The sequence below is a fragment of the Eretmochelys imbricata genome, chromosome 5 (assembly GCF_965152235.1).
Source record: "Eretmochelys imbricata isolate rEreImb1 chromosome 5, rEreImb1.hap1, whole genome shotgun sequence".
NCBI lineage: Eukaryota > Metazoa > Chordata > Testudines > Cheloniidae > Eretmochelys > Eretmochelys imbricata.
Window position 1 is genome coordinate 78,595,755 of NC_135576.1, and position 26,762 is coordinate 78,622,516.

At 40.5% G+C, this 26,762-nt stretch overlaps 1 protein-coding gene across 5 annotated transcripts in view; it reads left to right on the top strand.

Annotated features, from left to right (window-relative positions):
- CSNK1G3 (casein kinase 1 gamma 3) overlaps positions 1-26,762 on the top strand; it is a 157,889-nt gene that overhangs the window by 86,106 nt on the left and 45,021 nt on the right. For all 5 annotated transcript variants that reach the window (XM_077817379.1, XM_077817381.1, XM_077817380.1 and 2 more), the window contains 2 exons: positions 7,233-7,381; positions 9,196-9,430. In XM_077817379.1, coding sequence (XP_077673505.1) covers positions 7,233-7,381; positions 9,196-9,430 — 384 coding nt within the window. The remainder of the gene's footprint in view (positions 1-7,232; positions 7,382-9,195; positions 9,431-26,762) is intronic.

Below are 26,762 nucleotides of genomic sequence, written 5' to 3' on the forward strand. Positions count from 1 at the left end.
AAGGCGATTAGATTAGTCAGGCATGACCTTCCCTTGGTGAATCCATGCTGACTGTTCCTGATCACTTTCCTCTCATGTAAGTGCTTCAGGATTGATTCTTTGAGGACCTGCTCCATGATTTTTCTGGGGACTGAGGTGAGGCTGACTGGCCTGTAGTTCCCAGGATCCTCCTCCTTCCCTTTTTTAAAGATTGGCACTACATTTTTCCAGTCATCTGGGACTTCCCTCGTTCGCCACGAGTTTTCAAAGATAATGGCCAATGGCTCTGCAATCACAGCTGCCAATTCCTTTAACACTCTCGGATGCAACTCGTCTGGCCCCGTGGACTTGTGCACGTCCAGCTTTTCTAAATAGTCCCTAACCACCTCTTTCTCCACAGAGGGCTGGCCATCTACTCCCCATGTTGTGATGCCCAGCGCAGCAGTTTGGGAGCTGACCTTGTTAGTGAAGACAGAGGCAAAAAAAGCATTGAGTACATTAGTTTTTTCCACATCCTCTGTCACTAGGTTGCCTCCCTCATTCAGTAAGGGACCCACACTTTCCTTGGCTTTCTTCTTGTTGCCAACATACCTGAAGAAACCCTTCTTGTTACTCTTGACATTTCTTGCTAGCTGCAGCTCCAGGTGCGATTTGGTCCTCCTGATTTCATTCCTACATTCCCGAGCAATATTTTTATACCCTTCCCTGGTCATATGTCCAACCTTCCACTTCTTGTAAGCTTCTTTTTTATGTTTAAGATCCGCTAGGATTTCACTGTTAAGCCAAGCTGCTCGCCTGCCATATTTACTATTCTTTCGACTCATCGGGATGGTTTGTCCCTGTAACCTCAACAGGGATTCCTTGAAATACAGCCAGCTCTCCTGGACTCCTTTCCCCTTCACATTATTTTATATTAATCAGCCACAGAGGTTTAGTGTGTTCATAAAAATGTTCAGTGCTTTTAGAAAAAGAGAACACTAATTTACTTTGTTTCAGAGTGGTAGCCATGTTAGGCTGTATCAGCAAAAAAATGAGGAGTACTTTAGAGGCTAACAAATTTATTTGGGCATAAGCTTTCGTGGGCTAAAACCCTCTTCATCGGATGCATGCAGTGGAAAATACAGTAGGAAGAGATAGATAGATAGATAGATATACACACAGAGAACATGAAAAAATGGGTGTTGCCATACCAACTGTAATGAGATCAATTAATTAAGATGGGCTATTATTAGCAGGAGAAAAAAAACCTTTTGTAGTTATAATCAGGATGGCCCATTTCATATAGTTGACAAAAAACATTAGTGTGGAGAAATAGTTTTACTTTGTGTAGTGACTCATCCAATCCCAGTCTTTATTCAAGCCTAATTTAATAGTGTCCAGTTTGCAAATTAATTCCAATTCTGCAGTTTCTCGTTGGAGTCTGTTTTTGAAGTTTTTTTTGTTGGAGAATTGCAATTTTTAGGTCTGAAATTAAGTGACCAGGGAGGTTGAAGTGTTCTCCAACTGGTTGTTGAAAGTTATAATTCTTGATGTCTGATTTGTGTCCATTTATTCTTTTGGGTAGCGATTGTCTGTCTGGTTTGGTGATCTCCATAACAATAGACATGTTTATAATATTTCACCAACTTTAAATTAACTTCAGATTTCCCCAAAATTCAATCTATGCCTTTAGAATAAATGATGTTAAACACAACCAGTTTTACCCTTGGCATGTCTAAGAGGGATTTAAAGTCTGTTTTTGACTGGAAAAACAGACTTATCCTTATTGTATAGTGTCTGCCAATGCCTCAATAACATTGCGAAGTAGAAAAAAGGAGTTATGGACATGTTTTGGCACATCTCCCATACATGACTGCCATCGTTAACTCTGCCTACATATCTGACAATGCAGCAAAGCAAATTCCATTCTACAGCTGTTTCCTCCGTAACCAGCATGTAGCTGTAGAAATGAACTACATAACTCTAAAGGAAACCCAAAAAAGCCTACTAGTTTCCATAGGTTTTTCACAAGTACTTTGAATGCCTTAAAATACTACAAACATATTGAAAAGCAGTATTTATGGGCAACAAAGATGGCAGTGGAGATGAACAATTCCTGAGACTTTGGAGTTAAATCTCTTACTTGTGATCCAGTGATAATAAAAATAGTTCTGTTTCTAACTGTGGTGGTGTACGCAACAATATTTTTTAACAAGATGTATCTTCAATTCTGTGAAGTGTTAAACTATACTAAGTACTTTGTGGACTATCGTTTTCATTATTCTCAACTTTTCTTTTCCCCCCTTCAAGCTGTTTGCTTGCAACAGTTTTACCTTGTGCTAAACATTCCTCAGCTGAATGATCGTTATGGAATGTTCAGTTGCTGCATTTTTTGTTAGAAAAAAGTACTTGATGTGAAAAATGTGTTTTGCTTTCCCAACTTTGCCACTCTTGTAGGTACACATACAGAAATAGAAAATTCTAAAGGTATGATTTTTTCCTTGCCATAAACATGTTTTCCTTGCATGTCAATTTATCCCGTTACAGTTACTCTTTTTTTTCTCCTTTTTATATCTCCAACTGTCTATGCCTCCTCTTTCTCTAAATCTTCTGGCTCTCATTCTTGGATTTCTGCACCTACAGGTCCATTGGATAAGCCAGAAGTTTGGGTTTGGGTTCCAGAAAATGGAAACAAACCACTTAAAATTTTGAGTTACGATATCCTTTTTCGTATATATAAAGCCATAGACTTAGGTCTGGTCTACAAGCTAGGGTATGATTTTTGTTTGTTGGTTTTTTGTTTGTGTTTTTTGTGGTCACTGCAGTAGCATGTGTACAATTATAGTGGTACAAATGTACCTTATGCTGGTATAGCATATATCCTTTCCCTTATGTAGATAAGCTATACTGATATAAATACTTATATACTGGTATAATTGTGTCCACACTGGGGAGGTTATATTACTTTAACTGTAGCAATCTAGATAAAGTGGTACATTTGTGAGCTAATAAAGCCCTTAATTGTTTTCAGAAGGTGGAAAAGCAACCAAACTGGTTTGCTGTTATGGTCTAGCAAAATGGTTCTTACTACAACCACCTGTAACAAGCGAAAAAGGAGGAAAGATGCTTTCAGTGGGGCACACATGGAGGGTGGCAGCTGCTTCCATTGCTACATTTGTGGCACCCACAGTCAGGTACCACCCACACATGCCCACATGCAAGGGCCTGCTATAAGGGTAAAGTGTTAGACCTTCAAATGTTAGACCACCTGCAAAGGATTGCTGGATTTTAGTTGCAGGACAGATACACAGAACCGGTTGTAGATTCTGGGTCAGAAAAGATGGGTGCATAGTTAAGACACCTAAACAACTTAGTTCTATCTTGTAGTGACATCATGAGGAAAAATATGAAAAAAATCTAATGTGCCTTTAGAAATCAGTTTAATTCTAGCACTAATATGCAGCAGTCATAATTCTATGGTTATTGTGTGACATCACTACAGGGCAGATTTAAGATTGCTTTGATGCCTTTACAGCATTTTTATACCTTAACATGTTTGGGTTTCTTTTGAGTTTATCCTTACCTATAAATCCATGAAATTTAGAATATTTGTTCTTGGGATAATTACATAATCACTTTAATGGATTTTTACCTTTAATTAGTGATATGTACTCTCAGCTGTAACTCTATCTTTGTGTATATTTGTCTGTGAAAATAGTGTTCCTAGAAAATTTTAAGCCACATGTTGGGTCTGAATTTTTTACTTACTATTGAAAGTATTACTTAAGAGTACTATAAGTGAAAGATTATAAAGAAAAACTTTTATCACTTTGCGTATATTACAGTACTTCATGTATAATCTGTTTCATAGTTTCCCATGTGTAGTCAATTAGTCATTTTTATGCTTTTTATGAGTCTTTAACAGAGTGACCGACAAGAAAAAACATTAAACAAAATAAGAAAAGGTTACTATAAAACCACAAAAATTAGCAACAGAATTTGTGAGCATTTATAGTACGAGTTTAAAAAGTAATTTTTTAAAAAAGAATCAAGTAGACACAGTGAGTGTTCATTCCCCAAACGTGTTTGTTGTACCCAGCTGGTGATCTCTAAGGAGAAATATGTCCATGGCTGCATTACAGCTCTGAATAAATCATATTAAGCTAGAAAAAATATTATTTTTTGAGAATATTAGATATATAGAGATTTTGAATCAAAATTAGATATTTTGTATTCTTGTATGCTAGTACCCAAATGGTTTTTCATCTAACAGCTTTTTAATACGGTGATGGTGTCTGAGATTTGGGATCAAAGCAATATATTTGGGTGTATTCTACATTATACTTACGTGAGAATAATGGAGGACTGTCTTCACTTCTAGTCTCAATGCCTTGACAAAGACTATGTTAAAACCCCCATAAAGAGTTAAATTGAAATGCCAATAGACATTTCTTATCAAATATACCACTCAAACATAGAAAGAATTGGAAAAAGATTAAGTGAAGTACGTTTTGAATACGGTCTAGGGTAACCTAAAAATAATCCTATTAACATCCCAGTTTTTGAGTTTGCCAGCATGCTTTCTAATTGTAGATCCCAGGAAGATCTCTAGGAAGTGCAAAGGATCATGTTGTTCTGTTACTATCTATAGAGTCTATGTGCTATTCTTAATACCAATAACCTGAAAAGAGATATGAACGAGAGAGTGAGAACAGTATAAAGATGCCAAATAAGCTGTAATTACAGTTCTGTAAGTGAGACTGAACACTGTTTTAAAGTATTAAAAGTGGTTACAGTCTTCATTTAATTTCTAAATTTATTCTATCAAATGTTTCCATTTATTTATTCCATTCCTCAGAAAGTATATTGATAAAGTAATTAATTCTTATGTGAATCAGTAATTTAAGGCCGTCATGTGGCCAACGGAAGGTGGTCATGTCTACATTGCAAACTTCTGCTGGCAAAGATGTGGGTCAAGGGTGTGAAGAAGTGTGATCACCAACTGACACAACTGTGCCAGCAAAAGCCATTTTGCCAGCCATTATGTAGTTGACAGTTATACCAGTAAAATAGCAGTTTGCTTATATAAGCTGCATCCACACTAGGAGCACTTTACTGATATAGTATACTGGTATAGCTATATTGGGAAAGTGCTTTTAGCGTAGACATGGCCAGTAATGCAAACTCAGTAACAGTTTTTCTCAACTCAACACACAGGATTTTATTAATGTCACTGTGTTACTTCCAAAAGATACTTCTATGGCTACAGCACTGGATGCTGTGTTGAGAAACACGCATTCCTGTGTGTGTTTTCTGTTAATGTTTCTGGTTGAGTGAGATGAAGAACTCTAGTAGTCACCAAAATTAATTATTTTTAGATAGCCTATAATAATGCCTCATGCATTCTACCTGGCATTTATGGAAAAAATAATAGGAAAACTGGATGCCTACATAAATGCACTTTTTGTTTTTAAAGTATCCTTGTACTATTCAATTTCCTACATATTTTAGTAAAAAGTGGATTTTTGTAAAATAGGACTTAATTTAGATACTAAATCTCAAAAGTGAGCAAGATCCATGCAGCTTAGGGTACGCCTTCACTACCCGCTGTATCAGCGGGTAGTGATTGATCTATCAGGGATCGATTTATTGCGTCTCGTCTAGACTCGATAAATTGATCCCCAAATTGATGCCTGTACTCCACCTTGGCAGGAGGAGTAAGAGGAGTCGACTGGGAAGCCTCAGCGGTTGACTTGCCGCCGTGAGGACGGCCAGGTAAGTCGAACTAAGATACTGCGATTTCAGCTACACGAATAGCGTAGCTGAAGTTGTGTATCTTAGTTCGAAAACCCCATCTCCCCTGTAGCCCAGGCCTAAGACTTCATCTTGTATATTAAATTCATAATATTGAAGAGATATTGCCAGAACACACATGACTTTAAATTTAGGTTTTGTAAAAACAAGGTTTGCAAAAGTCAAAATGTTTCCATGAACTTAAATAAAAATAAATCATTTGATAAGGATTTTCTAACAAATCTTCCCATACATATTTTGCAATCCAGCATTGCTATTTTGCGCTACTGCATAAGAGACCAGAAATTAAATGGATTAGGTATTGGCTTGTTTCTTCCTGTCTAAGCTAAGACAAATGCAAAATATCAATAGCATAAAGTTTAGTTCTCCAGTTTTAATGATGAAAGATGATGTTAACAGCATAAAAGAAACTTAAAAAAAAAAATCATGGTTAGGTGCCTAACTCCCATTGTTTTCCATTGAAAATCCCACTAGGCATCCATCTGCATATTTAGGTGCCTGAATATCTTTGAAAATTGGAAGAGGAAAATAAGCTTTCCTGCTTTTTCGACTCCCAAGTGATTTCTAACTAGTCCAGATGAAGGAAGTGTTCTCTGCACCTGCTTGCTAAACTGAAACCAAAAATAATTCAGGCAAAATCTTTTGTGCACAACAGCAATTGAAAGTACTTAACGTTTGGAAAAATGTAAATACCATCATTCACTGTGTTGTAAAGACTGAAAATAATACAGATATTTAATGCAGTACATGAAATTGTGACCTGTTTTATAAAGGCTGAGTTGACCTCAGAAATTAAATATGTTTTTCACTTGACTGTTTATGTAACTGAAAAGAGCAGCACCCTCTATCTCATTATTATTTGAGGAGGGCTCATCGATGCAGTCCATTTTATTTATGTAAATGATTTTAATAAATTATAATGTTTAGACCTTAACATAGCTTGTCATGATTTCAAATTTAAATTTTAAACCCACTTTTTTTTAAAAAAGGAAAATGTATTTGAATTATATAAAAAATCTACTTTAAGAAAATCTGATTTTTGTTGTTGTTTAAAAACAAACAAAATTACTTTTATTCATTCTGGGACAAAGAACAAAAGTTGAAATAAAGTTTCATGAACTGAATTTGCCCTTAACGTGTAATGGGTAGCTCTTGTTTTTTTTTTTTTTTTTAAAAAGGCTTTAATTCTTTCAAAATTGTCAAATACCTAATTTCCAGAAGAAGCTATGAAATGCATACAGCAGGAATAATGAAGTTAACTGCTTTAACACTTATAATTTTTTCATACAGCTTTAATATCAGGTCTTTTATCAGACAGATAAGTTTTAAAGTGTAGATCCAACTAATAAGCCTTAAAATGAATATTGCTGTAAGCAAGAAATAAGGTATATGTTTACATTTAGGTAAGTACTCTATAATTAATTATACACACACACACACGTATATTTTTTCTTTTCCAGACGGTATACCTCAGGTTTACTATTTTGGACCGTGTGGCAAATACAATGCCATGGTGCTAGAACTACTGGGACCTAGCTTGGAAGACCTATTTGACCTGTGTGATAGGACGTTTTCTCTTAAAACCGTTCTTATGATAGCTATACAGTTGGTAAGTATAAACATATGTGAATTTATATATATAATAATTTGAGTGTATTCATTAGTCCAGTATGTGGACAGTCTTTGTAGTAGATTAAATACTAATTTATCTGATAAAGGATCTATACTTTACAACAGGGGTGAGCAAACTTTTTGGCCCGAGGGCCACATCAGGGTTGCAAAACTATATGGAGGGCCGGGTAGGGAAGGCTGTGCCTCCCCAAACAGCCTGGTCCCCACCCCCTATATACCCCTTCCCACTTCTCGCCCCCTGACTGCCCTTCTCAGAACCCCTGACCTATCTAACTGCCCCTGCTCCCTGTCCCCTGACTGCCCTGACCCCTATCCACACCCCCACCCCCTCACAGGCCCCCCAGGACTCCCACGCCTATCCAACTGTCCCCTGACTGCCCCCGGGAGTCCCTGCCCCTTATCCAACCCCTGCCTCCTCACCATGCCAATCAGAGCAGCAGGAGCTTGCCGCCCAGCCGGAGCCAGCCACGCCACCGCGCTGCCCGGCCGGAGCAGCGAGTCAGCATGCTGGCAGCGCAGCAGGGGGAGGGGCCGGGGGCTAGCCTCCCCATTCGGGAGCTCAAGGATGGTTCCGCAGGCCATTGTTTGCCCACCTCTGGTTTACAGTCTCTCAAATTGTGTTGGCTGTATTGCAGTCCTTTAAAGGACACACAACAATGAAATATTACTTAGTTGTCATTTTTTTCTGTGCCATAATTTTTGCCTTAGTCTTTAAGGGCAGTTGCATAAATTCAGTATCTGTTTTGAAGAGCTCATTTAATTGCCTAAAGTCATAAGGCTCAGTTTGACACGCTCGTTTCCATTAGAGTAAGCAAATTAAACTCTTAACATAGGCATTTGCCGTCTTCACACATTGTCTTAGTCATAAAATTAGGAAAGGACAATACAAAAATGCATGATACAAGCAAAATTGTTTAAATGGAAAATCAGAGGTTTCAAGGCATTTTTCTGAGTAGCCTGCCGTCAGACTAGATTAGAATAAAAGCCAAATAATATTGGTTTATTTGCATTGTCGCAGATTTATATTTACTAAGTAATAGCATCTTCTAAAATCCAGATATATAGCGCACCACTTTTTTTTCACCATGGGTAAAAATTTTAAAAGCCACTTGGGCATTTTAAGTGCCAGTATTTCAGTAATAATGGCATTTAAAATTAAATAATCAGTGTTGTTTAAATGTCACTGAAGAGGGGGATATCCATTTCATGGCATGAATAGCAAAGATTCCATTAAAAAGGCTTACAGCAGCACAAATACAAAGTAATTTAACAAGCATTCTTTTCCGAATATAAAAATGGTTTTCAAACCTTAATTTACACATTTAGGAGGAAAGCTATATTCATATTGGCGATGCACTGGCTAATATTTATATGTACAGAACATTGTGTGTCCTTACGGATCCTTGATGCTGTTAGCAAGACAGCATAATTCCAGGTCTTGTTTTCATATCCAATCGTGCACGAAAATGCATTCAATACAGCTTGTTCATGGCTGACTTTACTTTGTTTCTTTTTTTGTGATTCATATGAAGCTGTAAATGTAGATTTTTTGTTTTATATATGCAAGTGATGGAGTCTATTTTCCTCTGTACACGTGCTCATGTCTCATCAACATTAAGTGGAATTTAGGGATATGTAGAGAGGAAAACAGTTGTCTGCAGTTTGTTTTAAAGGTGATAAGACTTCCATATATATAAAGCTGATGTAACAATACTTGTTTGCATCTACCATGCTTTCTTGTGGTAATTTGAAGCTTAAACTAAACTCTGTCCTTTCTTCTCTTTAATAAAGATTTCTCGTATGGAATATGTCCATTCAAAGAACTTGATATACAGAGATGTAAAACCTGAGAACTTCTTAATAGGACGACCAGGAAACAAAACCCAGCAAATTATTCATATTATAGATTTTGGTTTGGCAAAGGAGTATATAGATCCAGAAACAAAGAAGCACATACCATATCGAGAACACAAGAGCCTAACAGGAACAGCCAGATACATGAGTATAAACACACATTTAGGAAAAGGTATGTTGCATTTTAAATGCAGAAACTAGTATTCAACAACTATACTATCTTTGTATGAATTGGTATTTACCTCTGAATCATCCAGTTTGCAGATTGTTAAAGAAACGATTTCTAATCTGTGCTCATCAAAAACTAAAGACATTTGCACTGAATTAAATTGTTATTAAAACACTATAAAAATAAGATTCTCTTGATTCTAAAGTCATCCTACACCATATTATCTCAGATCATGATCCTATCTGTTTACAAATATTACAGTATGTTTTGTCTTATGGAATGGTTATCTAACAAGGGTGACCAAACTTACTGATCCCCCCGAGCTGCATACGACTATTTTCAGAAGTTTGAGAGCCGGGGCACACCTGCTGGGGCTCAGGCCTTCAGACCCGCGGGAGGCATCTGAATGGGTTTGGGGCTTCAGCCCCACTCCTTGTGAAACACTGAGCCCTGGCAGGTGAGCCTCAATGGGCAGAAGCCTGGAGTCCCCACTCCTAGCTGGGCAGAAGCCCCAACCCTAGCACCCGCTGCAAGGCAGATGTCCTGAGTCCCGCCTCATATCTGGTAGGTGGAGAATGGGATGTGTGTGTGGGGACATTCTGCGAGCTGCTCTTTAAGGGTAAAAGAGGCGCATGTGGCTCACGAGCCACAGTTTGGCCACCTGTGTTATACAATGAGGATGAAGTATGTGTGATTAACTTTCTTTCCAAAATGTGTTTAGAAATATCACAATTTTTGTTGTTTTTTAACTTACAAAGTGAATATATTGGGTGTGAAAGGATTGAAGTTCTCTAAATGCAATAATAGGTACAGTTTAGACAGCAACACTACAAGATTTCCATGCTATCTTGCCAGCTTGCCTGATCCCTTACATGGAGAAAGACCACTCATTGGTTTCAAAGGTAGTTCTAGTTTTGATGCCGATGCAGTCTTTTGCCCTTCTGCTCAGACTACCAAGTAGGGGTGTCAGTTATGATATGAACACTTTCCATAAAGAATTGTATTCTTTGATTAAATTAATGTAGGTGACTGAAAGACCTGTATATGGTCACAGCAAATTTTAGGTATTAAGGATTATGTATTTAAGAATTTTTTTATTTTACTTGTGTTTGTGCACACCGTAATGTACATGGAAAGAAAAATAAAACTTTTGAGGAGCACTCCATAGTACAGAACCCAGCTATTAATGTATTAACATACACAGATCCATCAAACAAAAGTAATAGAAATCACATGACTAGCAGAGACCAAACATCCAGTGTTATCTGAGAGAGAGCTTCTTCAAGAAGTAATATTGACATAACCTGTGTGACTTAATTAACCTCTGTCTTCCTGAACACATTCTTAAATGTTATCTAAAGGGAACGTGTTGCACATAGACACATTAAGCCTTTGTCAGGGTTTCCTCCCCACTCTGAACTTTAGGGTACAGATGTGGGGACCCGCATGAAAGACCTCTTAAGCTTATTTTTACCAGCTTAGGTTAAAAACTTCCCGAAGGCACAAATCCTTCCTTGTCCTTGGACGGGTACTGCTGCCACCACCAAGTGAGTTAGACAAAGATTCAGGAAAAGGACCACTTGGAGTTCTGACAATATATAAAGGGGAATGGCTGCAACTGAAATTCAGTTCTTTCTGGCAGCAAAAATTAAAGCAAGCCCCAAATACTCCTCTCTCCTGCCCCTTTGAGTACTTTCTTTTTTGTGTGTATAGTCAGAGATTTTTTGTGTATTTAAAAAAAAAAAAATCCATACCTTTGCCATTGCAGGCATCATCTGGAACCCAGCCATCTTGGGCTGTATCGTCTTCACCTAAAGCCAGTCCTAATAGGATTGCTCTTTTTTGCAGGTGTTTTTCCTTGTATGGGTTCTCTAATTCTGCAGGTAGCATGGCTGAAGTAGCTAAGAAAATCCAGTGTTTTTTCATGTACAGTGCTTTTTCATAGAGTTAAGGCCAGAAGGGACCATTAGATCATCTAGTCTGACCTGTATAGCACAGGCCATTAAATTTCACCCAGCTACCACTGTATTGAGCCCAAAAAGTTGATTGGCAAAAGCGCATCTTCTAGAAAGGCATCCAGTCTTGATTTGAAGACCTTAAGAGATGAAATCACCACTTCCCTTGGTAGTTTGTTTTATGTAAACTATTACAGATGACCATGTTTAGTATCTCCAGTGCTGGGCAAAGGTCACAGCTCAAGCAGGCACGTGATTTCCTTCTCTTTCTTCAGGGGAGCCTGCAAAGATTGGAAGTACTGCCTCAAAATCTAACTGATGAGGGGGTGTGAGGGAGCTTTTTAAACTCCTTGTCAATTGAATTTGGCACCAAACATCCATCACCAACATTGAGGCATGTTGATTTTGAAGACTTGTTAACCTGACTTTGTATTGAGCATAAGCAGCACTGAGATTGTTGCTCTCGCCTGGGTTAAAGGACATTGAAGGTTAGTGCCCTGATTTTCCTGTTTTGAGCCCAGCTAAGCGGGCTGGAGATTCCAAGTTGCTATCAGCTTCTGAGCATCCAGGATTCTGTCCCTGGATGGAAGAAGTAGTAAGGGAAGAAGGGCCATGCTTCTGAGAGAGTAAGTTTAGCCTTGCTGTCCTGGAACCTCAATCTTGGTCTCACTGTATCAAGACACTCAAAAGGTGGTTTCAATATTTTTACTCACTCTGGCGTCTCTGGTAATGGCATTGGTCAGTGAGAAAACTCAACAGGCTTCAGCAGACTTCAGATCTTTGATCTGCTACATAGTAGATGAGAATTACAGATTACCGAGAAGCATGAATTCCTCACATGGGTTAAGATGTTGGCCTTTCTAGATCAGCCCAAGAAGAACAGAAAATGGATTTCCAGTCCCAGCTCCAGAGGCAAAGCTCTTCCTGACTTCAGGTTTGACAGAAGTCTTCTTAACAGTATTGTTCTACTGTGAGCAGCTGATCCTTCGCATCAAGTTTCAAGCAACTGGTTAGCTGAGACAATCCTGAAAGACACCTGCTTTCACATGATCTGTTTTGGCTCATTAAATATATTCCCGGTCCTGTGTAGCGGTGAATATTGTCCTTTGGTATTTGTATGGCACTGAAAGCTTTCACCAAATGCCTAATTGTCATAACTGCTTTTTTCAGACAGTTTGGCATCCATGTCGTCTTATATTTAAAATAATAAACTGAACAGATCACATGCCCCATGCTATGTCTTCGGCTCTCAAGAAAATGTGCACATGTTCCAATTCTAATAAAGAAAAATCCACTTTCATCTTGGCACAAAAGATGGAGTTAAGTGGAGACTCCATGACTGCAAAAGCTTTCTTGAGAGGGGATATGTTTCATACCATTATGGAGACGGAATCCTTTTATAATCCCAGTCTGAAAAGTATATTGTGGCTTTTTACCAACGTTAGGCCTAATGATTCCATGTGCTTATGTGACACCATTGCCCATTCTGGATCTTTGCTGCTATAGGGAATGCTGTATTATCACTGAGTATACTAGCAGTGCAGGCAGAACTCAGCATCAATGGCAGATATCTCTCCTGGACTGGGGACAGAACTTCCTGTACTCATTCCCTTAAAAGTTTATTTGGAAAGTTACAGGTTAGCACCAAGATACGGTGGCCTGGGCTCTGTAGTTTTGATCTTCTGATCTACTTGAATTGATACCACCACTGTAAGACCCGATGTACTGTATCATAGCTTCTGTCTTTTGTGTCTGGGATGAGATTCTTCACCCAGCTCCAGTCTCTCTCTCAAGTTGACAGTCTAGCTTTGGGATTTCTGGGCATGCTAGCTTGAAAAGTATTCTACTCAGGTATAAAATATGCTATCTGCAGGAAGCTTTCAAGCAGATATATCCACTTGATGAAGTGGAAGAGAGATTTTCATTTTGGCAGCTTAAAAGTGAGTAGAACCAATACTGTGATCCATTGCTTTTATCTTAGACTGTTACACTCTGAAGAATATGAATGATCTTACATTATGCTCACTCGGCTGCCATCTGTTTTTTTTCTTCCTGGTTGAATTGGTTGAAAAAAATTTTTTTTCACTCTGCAGTTAACAAGTTTCTGAAAGATTTCCTCCATTTTTCTGCTGGTGCATGAACTAGCTCTGTCATGTTTCAGAGTAGCAGCCGTGTTAGTCTGTATTCTCAAAAAGAAAAGGAGTAGTTGTGGCACCTTAGAGATTAACAGATTTATGAGCTGTAGCTCACGAAAGCTTATGCTCAAATAAATTTGCTAGCTCTACCATGTAATTCTAATCTTGTTCTCACAAAACTAATGGAACCTCTATTTAAACACTTGTCTAACTGTTCTCTGTACCATTTGTATGAAGATGCATAGCTTTCCTCCATGTATATGACATCAGTTCAGTGCTATCAAAATACAGCATGATTGTACTGTTCCACAGGTGTAAGGTGGTCCTGCATCCTCACCCTCAGATTCTTACCTAAAATGACCTCTGATTCTATCTCAATCAGGTCATTAACCTGCCTCTTTTTCCCCCAAAGTCTGATTTATAGGTAGGGAGGTCACTTTCCATATTTTAGATGTCTGTATAAGAGATCACATCTATTCATAGGTTCCACAGGCATCTTGTGATATGTGGTGTTAAGGCCATAGATCAAGTTACCAGTTCTGAAAGGCTGTCCAAATGGATCATACACATGATTATGACTTAAGTGTTCAATCTCCCAAGAGTGGGTATTCATAGGAGCAGTTCTCAATATAAAAATTTCTTTGCCTCTGTAAGTGTGTGTTTGAAGATCATCCATCTGAATCCAGACTTTCTGCCCATCTTCTTATAGAAGCAACTCTGAAGAAGAACTGTATTGAATTAGTGAAAGTAATTGAAGGGTAGCTGGGGCCACTCCTCTTTTTAGGCCACTGGAACACTGTACGAGAGAGTCTAGTACAGGGGTGAGTGGCCTCACCTGAGACTCCGCTCTAGAAGATTGTGTTCACATACCAGGAGCGCACTTATTTCAAGAGTGGATCATGTGGGCAAACACCTGGAAGAACCACAGTTATCATAAGTAACTGGGTTTCTTGGAGTGATTTCGACTCTTGGTACCTGTAACACCTTGTAAAGTGGTTTGTGATTGTGTGGATAAGCAGCTAACAGCACTAGATGTTTTGCTAACTGTTCTGTTTATCATCATTACTATATTGCCCAATCTCTGCTTTTAATTTAGTTATTTTTAAAGGCTCACACAATTAAATGTGTCAAAAACATATAAACATGCAAATTTACCTCAACTACCACCTTACTTGTACTAAAACTGGTCATCACATAAAAACAATGGTAGCAGATGAGAAATTATCTTTTATTTTGCCAGGGAGTGGAATCTTGGAGCTCCGTGGAAGATATTTATAGTCCCCAGCCTTCCAAAGTTGTTCTTCCGCTGATTTAATTCAGTCCTGGGCATCCATCAAATGAGCAACTCCCTCGCAGGGAGACTCCTGGACACAAAAGCTGAGGACCATAAGTTTGCTTGGAGTGGGGCATTAGAGAAGGTTATCACTCAAGGCTTTCTGTGTCAGGGCTAAGAAGTGGTATTGTACAATACACTTAAGGCTTCCACTTTCACCGTCCTACTTTCCCACAGTGCATGGAAGGTTGCTAACTCATTTTAAACCTACAGCTGTGGAATTAATTTACCCTCTTCAGATATCCTTTACAACAAATGTGCCAAAGTCATGTTGGAGGAGCCTTCTTTCTTTGCACAGTAAAAAGTGGACTTTGCGTCTTGTCAGAGGCCTTCTCAGTATAAACAAGGTAGAGCTGCTACTTGTCTCAAAGTTCTTAACCACAGTATAGGTTTTTCAGAGCATCTATTTATAGGTACTGTCAGGAAAACTCTGCAGTGAAAGATTAATTGATCATGTCAGCTGTCACACAATCCTTTTTGAAAGATTGACTTTGAGAAATAGATTATTTTGAAGACTGAATTCAGAATAGAAAAAATTCAACAATTCTCATTAATTTTATTGGGACTTGTTTTTGTAGCTTATAAGTAAGGCTGCATTTTAATCACAGGTATTTTTAATAAGTCATGGACAGGTCACAGGCAGTAAACAAAAATTCGCGGCCCGTGACCTGTCCATGACTTTTACTATATACCCCTGACTAAAACTTGGGGGTAAGGGGTTGGCAGGGCTGGGGGAGATTCCCTACCCAGGTCCCAGGAAGCAGTGACCTCCAGCTCCTAGCTCCACATGGGGCCTCCGCTCTGTCCCAAGCCCTGGTTCTGCAGGCCCCATTGGCTGGGAACCGCGGCCAATGGTAGTTGCGGGGGCGGTGCCTGCAGGCAGAGGCACCATGTGGAGCTAGGAGCTGAGGGAACAGAATTCCTGTCACCCTTCTGGGGAGCAGCCCCCCTCCCGGTAAGCACCGCACTCCAGCCCTGAGTCCCCCTACACACAAACTCCTACTGCTAGTGGTGCAGGGGGTCCCGAGACTGCCCCAGCAGCTATAGGTGCAACTGGCCCAGGGACTGCCTGAGCTGCTCAGGTGGCTCCCGGGTCAACCGCAGGGGCTGCTGCAGAAATCACAGAGGTCACAGAAAGTCATGGAATCTGTGATTTCCATGACCTCCTTGACAGACACAGAGCCTTACTTATAAGAGATAAAATGCCCTCTAGAACTGAAATCTGTTTGTCATCTACCTAACTAAGATGGCAGCAGCAGATGGAAAATTCACCGCAACTATTAAGTTGTGTGCTTCTCCCTAGCCTTAGTACTCCCAAGTGTTGCCAGGACCTCAAAATACAGCATACTGACCTATGTAGCCTTGATCAAAAATATTAACTCCAAACAATTATTTGATGCCAGTGTTTTATTAAACTAATTTCTACAGACAAATTCTTCTTGCAGCTTGAACGATCTAGCTGCAAATCTGATGTGCTTGTTAACTGTCTGTTTGTCCATGGTGTCTGAACTGGCTCTCCTGAAAACCAGTGAACTTTGGATGAGAGAAAAATTGTCTGCTCTGAATGCCTTGTCTGTGATCCAAATTCCAGGTTAATTATAGCGTCTTTTGATCTACACTGAAGGATCCAAGGAAAGAAGGTTTAAGTTTACTCTTTGACAATGCAAATCTGTTCAAACTAGTGAGACCTAATACATCCAGGTTGTCGGTTAAATCTCATGTAAGCAATATGGTGCCCACTCTTTCACAGGAGTGTACATTTTGCTTTACTTAGGAGGGAAGGTGAAATTGCTGGTGTGCTCTGAAGCCTATTTTTGGGTAGTAAAGAACTTAATCAGATGTTACTAGAAATCTTCAAATGTGGAGAGGCTAAGCATGGTAGCTGTGAATCTTGGTTTTCCCTAGAAGGGTGTGGGTTTTCCCACATGTTAAAATAATATGGCTTTATTCCCCGATTTATAAAAAGATTACTTTAGACTTTAAAAACAGGTAATTCTGTTTATTTGAGAGAAATAGACCCATTCTACAACCCTTATAAAGAGATACCTAGTTCTCTCGCACACATACATTCCTTTTGCTTGTTTAGGCATAAGTAGGCCTCCATCTTCTTTTCTCTCTCATTCCTTTTCAGGAAGAGAGGCTTTGAGTTTAGATTCTGGAAGAAGCCTAAGGAAAATGGAAAAAAAGTTGTCTTCTAAATTTCTAGATGTCTGAAGATTCTCTACATTTGCTGAAATCCTAATTAAACAATGCTTGGTTTGGGGTTTTCTGGTTTTTGGTATTTCCCTAATTTCAGAAAACTTTATATTGCATTTTATTACATTCTCTTTAAACTTTTTGGTTCAGGGAAGTTTAGTCAGACAGTCCTAACTGCTCTAAGGTATGTAGGTTTTTATGTGAATTGTTATATTAATCCCTATTAGAAACATTTAGTGTTATGTTCCAGGTCTCCTTGACTTTTTTGGTGTTTTTTCCCCAAAATCATTGAAGAGGAGGAGTTGAGCCATATTATAGGGAATTCTGTTGACTATCTTTTTTTTTGGTGTGAAATATAGTGCTACCGGGATAGCTAATGCTAAATAAAGGGCCAAATGCAACTAGTATGTTTAAAGAAAACAAAATCTCAAACAGAATTCTCTATTAAAGTTGGTGGCTCTAGAATCTTTCTTTGGGTTGAACCTTCTCATTCTCCATGTGTTTGGAATCATTTTTTTAGATTGACTTTTAAAATACTGTTTCAGATTTCAGGAAACTTCTTTTGCTTTCTTTTACAGAGGCACATTAGGTAAGTGGATGCTTCTGAATGTATTGCTTTTTTAATGGAATTTTGTTCAAAATAAGCATTCAAACTTAAGAAAAAACTAATTAAAAAACATGTTCTGACTATGTACAGTACTCCCCTTAATTTTTTAATATTCTTAGATGTGACACTTCAGATGTTCTCTAATGAATATACAGGCCAGAAGCTCTCAGGATAGCTACACAGGGACACTCCAGTACATCAGGCCTGTACTTGAAGGTTCTCTTTCTCTGAAGAGGACCCTTTCTCACGTAACACAAGCTCCCAGATACTCGCCAATCTGTCAGTAGCTCCACGTTTTTTCAGAGTCACACCTTCCCAGGATAGAGTCCCCAGTTCCATGTTCCTCAATGTATACACTTGCATTTATAATGTATATTGTTTGATCTAAATCTCCCAGTTTACCAAGTGCTTTAGATCACTCTGAATCAGTGACTCTGACCTCTTCATTTTTAGCCCTCCCCAAATTATTCTCATCTGCAAACTCTATTAGTGATGTTTTTGTTTTCTTCCAGGTCAATGATAAAAATTAGGGCTGTCAAGCGATTAAAAAAACTAATCACGATTAATAGTGCGATTAATCTCACTGCTAAACAGTAATCGAATCCGTTTAAATATTTTTTGATTTCTACATTTTCAAATATATTGATTTCAATTACAATTGAATACATTCAGTTACAGAATACCAAGTGTACAGTGCTCACTTTATATTTATTTTTGATTACAAGTATTTGCACTGTAAAAACCAAGGAATAGTATTTTTCAGTTCACCTAATACAAATACTGTAGTGCAATCTCTTTATCATGAAAGTTGAACTTACAAATGTAGAATTATATAAAAACTGCATTCAAAAATAAAACAATGTAAAATGTTAGAGCCTGCAGGTCCACTCAGTCCTACTTCTTGTTCAGCCAATTGCTCAGACAGACAAGTTTGTTTACATTTGCAGGAGATAATGCTCTCCGATTCTTGTTTACAATGTCACCAGAAAGTGAGAACAGGTATTTTCATGGCACTGTTGTAGCCTGTGTCGCAAGATTTTTACATGCCAGATGCCCTAGAGATTCATATGTTCCTTCATGCTTCAACCACCGTTCCAGGGGACATGCGTCCATGCTGATAATGGGTTCTGCTCAATAACAATCCAACATAGTGCATACCGATGCATTTTCATTTTCATCATCTGAGAGTGAGTTTGTGTGTTTGGGGTGGGGGGGGTGAGAAAACCTGGATTTGTGCTGGAAATGGCCCACCTTGATTATCATGCACATTGTAGGGAGAGTGGTCACTTTGGATGAACTATTACCAGCAGGAGAGTGAGTTTGTTTGTGTATGGGGGTGGGGGGTGAGAAAACCTGGATTTGTGCTGGAAATGGCCCACCTTGATTATCATACACATTGTAAAGAGAGTGGTCACTTTAGATAAGCTATTACCAGCAGGAGAGTGGGGTGGGAGGAGGTATTGTTTCATGGTCTCTGTGTATATAATGTCTTCTGCAGTTTCCACAGTATGCATCCGATGAAGTGAGCTGTAGCTCTCGAAAGCTTATGCTCAAATAAATTGGTTAGTCTCTAAGGTGCCACAAGTACTCCTTTTCTTTTTGCAAGTACAGACTAACATGGCTGTTACTCTGAAACCAGCAGAAGGCTGATTTTTTTTTTTTTTTTTTGGTGGTGGTTCGGGTTCTGTAGTTTCCTCATTGGAGTGTTTCTCTTTTAAGACTTCTGAAAACATGCTCCACACCTCATCCCTCTCAGATATTGTAAGGCGCTTCAGATACTTAAACCTTGGATCGAGTGCTGTAGCTTTTTTTAGAAATCTCACATTGGTACCTTCTTTGCATTTTCTCAAATCTACAGTGAAAGTGTTCTTAAAACAAACAATGTGCTGGGTTATCATTTGAGACTGCTGTAACATGAAATATATGGCAGAATGCTGGTAAAACAGAGCAAGGGACATAGAATTCTCCCCCAAGGAGTTCAGTCACCAATGTAATTAACACATTGTTTTTTCAATGAGCATCATCAGCATGGAAGCATGTGCTCTGGAATGGTGGCTGAAGCATGAAAGGGCATACGAATGTTTAGCATATCTTGCACATAAATACTTTGCAATGCTGGCTACAAAAGTGCCATGCAAATGACTGTTCTCACTTTCTGGTGACATTGTAAATAAGAAGAGGGCAGCATTATCTCCTGTAAGTGCAAACAAACTTGTTTGTCTGAGCGATTGGCTGAACAAGAAGTAGGACTGAGTGGACTTGTAGGCTGTAAAGTTTTACATTGTTTTGTTTTTTTCAGTGCAGTTATGTAACAAAAAAAAATCTATAAGTTGCACTTCTTCGAGTGCTGTCTCTATGGGTTCTCCACTTCAGGTGGCGGTGTGTCCCACTGCCGTTGATCGGAGATTTTTTGCTAGCCAGGTCTGGTTGGGGTATGTGTGTGCAGTAGCTGTATCACAGTGCTGCTGGTGCCTCTTCTCACATGTGCTCACCCCCTCAGTTCCTTCTCAACCATTCTCAGCTTGAGATGGGGTCTGTTAGTGGTGTCCCTACTAACTTTAGAAAAATATAGTTTTCAGATTAAGATAGTGAGTTAAACTATTTAGTCTTATCTTACTGTAGAAGTCATATTTTAGTGTTGAAGTTCAAAAAAATTTTTTTCTCTTTTAGTTAAGTCCCCAAATCTCAAAGAGGGACGCTTAAAAATGCCTGGATCCCAGGATTCAAAAGTGTGCGTCTTGTAAAGATGCCTTCCAATCTCAGTCGGACACTCACTTTTTGTCCGGTGCCTCGGTGAGTCGCACATTCCTCAGAAGTGCACTCACTGCAGCAAACTACAGGCAAGGGCCAGGAGGCATAGGGATCGCCATCTGAAACTAATCTTCATGGCGAAATCCCTAATCTTTGCAACAGATTCAACAAGTGGCTCCCCTGAGGCTGTCTCCATTGACAGAGCGAGTGCCTCATCTTCACAGAAATCAAGAAAAAGGGCCTTGTCCTCACCAAGCCACGAACTGTTAAAGAAACGGTCTCTGGTGAGATCCCTGCCATCGGTGCCGAACTCATCAAGAGTGAGCACCTTCGATGCACCAGGCACCTCCGGCACCGTCCGCCCAGTGACCTCTGCCAGCAAGGTAAAGGAGTCGAATGGTAGGCACTGTACAGACTCCTCCTCCATGGCACCGTCTACCCCAGCAAGGGGTTTGGTATCACAACCTGCACCGCAGGCCATCGCTCCCCCACTGGCACCAAGCGCAGCTGGGGCCGAGCATGGAATAACCGAAACAAACTACGACGGTGCCGAGGAAAGCCACACACAAACAATCGGCACCGAAGAAAACGGCACTGTTCCAATCCAGGACTGGAAACCAGCAGATGTAGTGTGGCAAACCCCGGCCTCCATCTTCCCAACTAACAAATGCACGGACAAGAAATATCATGTGCCAAATAAGGGCATCTAATTCCTGTTCGTCCATCCACCACCAAACTCATTAGTGGTGGATGCAGTCAACCCATGGGGCAAACAATACAAGACCACACCTCAGGACAAGGAATGGAAGAGACTGGAGTTATTAGGCTGAAAAGTCTACACCTTGGCCACACTGTGCTACTGGCAAACTATGACCATGACAATTTTAATAAACTGACAGAATTCACTCAGGACATACCAGAGGAGAAGAGAGACCAGTTCTGGGCCATCGTCAATGAAGGCCAACTTAGCTCCAGGACTACACTCCAGGCTGCCCTCGATGTAGCAGACACAGCAGCCTGCATGATGGCAACGGCCATAGTAATGCGTAGGGCCTCATGCTTCACTCCTCAGGAATCCATAGAGAGCTCCAGCACAAAGTAGAAGATCTGCCCTTTGACAGAGACAAGCTCTTTTCCGCAAAAACTGACAAAGTCCTTCAGTCAAGAGTAACATTATGGACCCTAGGGATATACATACCACTTAATAGGAGACAAAGATACCAGCCCTAGAACAGGAGAGAGACAATACGTCTCAACGCCAGCAGAGACCATAAGACGCACGGGGAAAGAGACACAGAACACAGAGACAATCACAGAATGTGGCATCCCAACAACCACCAAATAAGCAGCAATTGTGAAGAATTGGTCAAGGGTCTGCACAACCTCTCCATAACAACAGCGTCAATGACCAATACCCAAATCTTTAGGCCAGAGGTGGCCAAACTATGGCCTGCAGGCCACATCCGGCCCATGGGACCATCCTGATTGGCCCCTGAGCTTCTGGCCCAGGAAGCTTGCCCCTGGCCCCTCCCATGCAGTGATGCCACTGTGCAGGCAGCGGGGCTGTGAGCTCCTGACACTCTGAGCAGCATGGTAAGAGAGCAGCGCACAGCGGTGAGGGGGTTGGGTAGCGGGTCCCAGGGGTCAGTCAGGGGACAGGGACCAGGGGGTGGTTAGGGGTGGGGGATCCCGGGGGGAAGTTGGATGGGGCAGAAGTTCTGGGGTGGTCAGGGATCGGGGAACAGCGGGGGTTGGATAGAGTGTGGGAGTCCTGGGGGGCCTGTCAGGGGGTGTGGCTATGTTGGGTACGGGGGGAAAGGGGGAGGTGGTTTGGGGTGGGGGTCCCAGGAGGGGCAGTTAGGGGACGGGAAGTGGGAGAGGGCAGAGGCAGGGGCCAGTTTCTCAGTGTGATATGGCCCTCGGGCCAAAAAGTTTGCCCACCCCTGCTTTAGGCACCGACTCAGAGCATATTACAGCAACTGGGCCTCCATCATCTTGAACTAGTGGGTCTTAGAAATCGTTCAAACAGGCTATACCATCCCCTTTATATCTTTCCCACCTGCCCAGCCCCCCTTTCCCATCCCTCTTCAGGACCCTTCTCATGAGCACCTGTTGAGACAAGAGGTACATCACCTTCTGCAAATACGTGCACTGGAACTAGTTCAGTTACATCCCAGAGGGAAGGGATTCTATTCCCATTACTTCCTGACCCAAAAGAAAAATGGGGGTGGTGGTGGAGACCCATCCTTGGTCTAAGGAGACTCAACAAATTCATCCGTGCCCACAGATTCAGAATAGTCACCCTGAGCTCAATCATCCCTGTGCTGGAAGATGGGGTCTGGTTCGCAGCCCTCGACTTACAAGATGCATACCTTCACATTCCATACTTTCACATTATAATCTATCCGGCTCTCAGATGCTTCCTAAGTTTACAGTAGGACAAGAAGATTTCCAATACAGAGTGCTACTATTCGTCCTCTCAACGGCACTGAGAGTATTCACCAAAACACTTGGGGTAGTAGCGGCTCACTTACGCAGACGGGGGATACCGATATTCCCTGACTTAGATGACTGCTGACTCAAAGGCACCACAAAGACAGAAACAGAACGAAGCATTCAAATAACCATCTCTCTCTTTCACTCCCTGGGACTGCAAATCAATGAAAAGAAGTCCACCCTGACTCTGGTACAGCAACTAGAGTTAATTGGAGCTTACCTCGTGGCCAGAGAATCGCTACCAAGGCCACATTCACAACAATGACCTCCCTTATATCGTGGTCTCCCTTATAGGTGGTCTCACAGTTCCTGGGTACATGTGTGGACATGCCTACAACTATTGGGATATATGGCTGCTACCACATTCATTGTAAAACATGCCAGGCTACACATGTGGTGCCTTCAGAGATGGCTGAATGCAGTATGCATCCCACAGAGACACAGTCTAAACAAGAGAATCACACCCACCACAAAGGTGATAAAATCACTATGCTGGTGGACAAACCCAATGAACGTTTGCTCCAGTGTACCATTCCAACAGGAACCACCATCTGTTCAGATCACAGCAGATGCCTCTCTGATTGGATGGGGGGCTCACCTGAACCAACATACCACCCAGGGCAAATGGTCCCCTGCGGAAACACATTTACACATAAATCTACTAGAATTACATCCGGTATGCAATGCATGCTGCCTCTTCCTTCTCTCATAAGAAAGAGAAAGTTATGGATCCTAACAGACAACATCGCATGTATGTTCTATATCAACTGCCCAGGTGGAGCATGATCCTGCTCCTTATGTGTGGAAGGTCTAAAACTATGGAACTGGTGCATAAAGCACAATATCACTATAATAGCATCATACCTACTGGGCCGCCTGAATATCATAGCGGACACAATGAACAGACAGTTCTCGCAAGAATACGAATGGGAACTGAATGACAAAATAACACATCATATTTTCCACAGATGGGGAACTCCAGTGATAGACCTGTTTGCGATGTGAGCAAATAAGAAATGCCCAAAGTTCTGCTCACGTGCAGGACAGGGAGCACAATCACTGGGAGACACATTCCTTATCAAGTGGAACGGCACTTTCCTACATGCCTTCCCTCCGATTCCTCTGATCTCCAGAGTCATACACAGAACACGAACCGACAGGGCCAAGTTAGTCCTTATAATGCCAACAGGGCCCAGACAGACTTGGTTCCCTTGCCTGACTCGCAAGGCAATATGCAAGCTATTCACTCTCCCCTATCTATACAATCTCTTGTCACAGGACAATGGTCAAACCCTCCGTTTGGATCTGGGGAAACTTCACCTGAACGCCTGGCTCTTTCATGGGTCTGTCCTGAGGAATTAACCTGTTCTGACCATGTAAAACAAGTACTGAGTACTAGCAGGAAAGATAACACACGCTCTACTTACCTCCAGAAATGGAAAAGATTTTCCCTGTGGTGCCAAACCAAACAAATATCTGCACAACCGGCACCACTTCCTATCATCCTGGATTACCTACTATCCTTAAACTCAGGACTGGCTACGAACTCTATTAAAGTTCACTTCACTGCCATAATGGCCTTCCATCAACAGATGAATGGGACATCAGTATTTGCCCATCCCACTACTAAGAGGTTTGTAATGGGGCTACAGAATGTGTACCTGGATATCTGTGAAGCCACACCAGCATGGGATTGAAACTTAGTGCTCAAATGCCTAACCAGAAAACCATTCGAATCCTTAGCATTGTCTTCTTCACTTATCTATGAAAGTGGCATTCTTGATAGCCATCACATTGGCACAAAAAGTGAGTGAGATGGGGCACTCATGGCTCACCCCCCATACACAATATTCTACAAGGACAAAGTGACTCTTAGGACACGCCCTAAATTCATGCTCAAAATATCGTCCTCATTCCACCGATTCACTTATCTGAAACCACACAACAACCCCCAAGAGGTGGTGTTACATACATTTAGATGTCCATCGCAACCTGGCCTTTTATCTTGACAGAAGAAAGGCCTTCCCTAAATCTCCCAGACTATTTGTGTCAATGACAGAAAGATCAAAGGGTGTGGCTACATCCACACAAAGACTATCTAAAAGGATATCAAACTGTATTCAGTTGTGCTACTCCCTATGTAACGGAGAAGTCCCAATTGACAGGAGCCGTAGTGGCTTCCATAGCATTCCTGTACAGTGTACCCATTGTAGACATATGCAGAGCAGCCACACGGGCATCTGAACACACATTCATTAATCATTATGTCATTAAGCTCAGCTTGAGCGCAGACACAAGGGTAGGCTTCACAGTCCTAGCTGCAGCTACAGGCTCAACTCTGAAACTTCTTCCATTCTCATGAGGGCACTGCTCTACATTCACCTGAAGTGGAGCTCCCACAGGGACGGCACTCAAAGAAGAGGGAAAGGTTACTCACCTTGTGCAGTAACTGAGGTTCTTTGAGATGTGTGTCCCTGTGGGTGCTCCATTACCCACCCTCTTTCCCTCTGCTTCGGAGTAAAAGAACTAAATGCTCCACAGTAGAGAAGGAACTGAGAGGGTCGGGGTGTGCACGTGCTAGAAGAACCACCAGCGGTGCCACGAGACAGCTACTGTGCACACGTGCCCCAACCAGACACTGCTAGCAAAAATCTTCAATCGACTGTGGCAGCATGTACTGCCACCTTAAGTGGAGCACCGAGAGGGAGACACATCTCGAAGAACCTCAGTTACTGCACAAGGTGAGTAACCTTCCCTTTCACAACAAAGAGATTGCACTACAGTACTTGTATGAGGTGAACTGAAAAATACTATTTCATTTGTTTATCATTTTTATAGTGCAAATATTTATAATAAAAATAATATGCAATTTGATTTCAATTACAACACAGAATACAATATATATGAAAATGTAGAAAAACATTGAAAATATTTAATAAATTTCAATTGGTATTCTATTTAACAGTGTGATTAAAACTTATTAATCGTGATTAATTTTTTTATCACGATTAATTTTTTGGAGTTAATCGTGTGAGTTAACTTCGATTAATGAACAGCTCTAATAGAGATAGATAGCATTCATGGAGACTATAGCAATATCTTCTTGGACTTTCTAAGACAAAGTCCAGAATTTGCTTGAGTGTGTGGAAAAATATGAACTTTACAGCCTGAATCTTGAATTTAAAGCTCTTAATTTGTTTTTCTCTCTTGACTAAAAACTTCTTTCTTCAAGGTAGAATTAATCTACCTCCACAGTATGTTATAGTTTTGGAGAATATTTTCTAAAATTGGTACCTCTCTTGTGACTGCAGTGTGAAGAAAATGAATGTCAAAGTCTCTGTTTGTTAATTAAGGGCATAACAACCCCATTTTTGAGCCCTTGCTAGAAAGTTGCTTTTTTTCATTTGTGAAAAATGTTTCTGACGACCATCACATCCTTCTGGCTGACTCACATAGTATTTAATAATTTTTGATTCTTACAGTTGTATCTTGGGAAGATTCTTTCTGGAGCGATACTGCAGATGTATTTCTGTGTATAGAGGGGGCCTTGCTTCCAGAAGCTGCCGACCCTGCACGTCCCCAGGCTGACAGATTTTTATGGGAAAGCAAAATTGTTCTATTGTCTATAAAGAATGCCATATTGTCCAATGTGATTTTAGTATATTACATATGAAAGTCCAAATTTCATCATCTCTGAATTTTCTGACTTACGCAATTAATTTTCAACCTTTAGGTCTTATTAGTGTAATGTTATATACTCATGCAATACAATAAAAGTTAATTTGAAATTGAGTGCATGATGGATCAACTGAACAAAATGTGTTTTGAATGTAAGTTCAGTCAAGTTTTCTTGATAATGGAC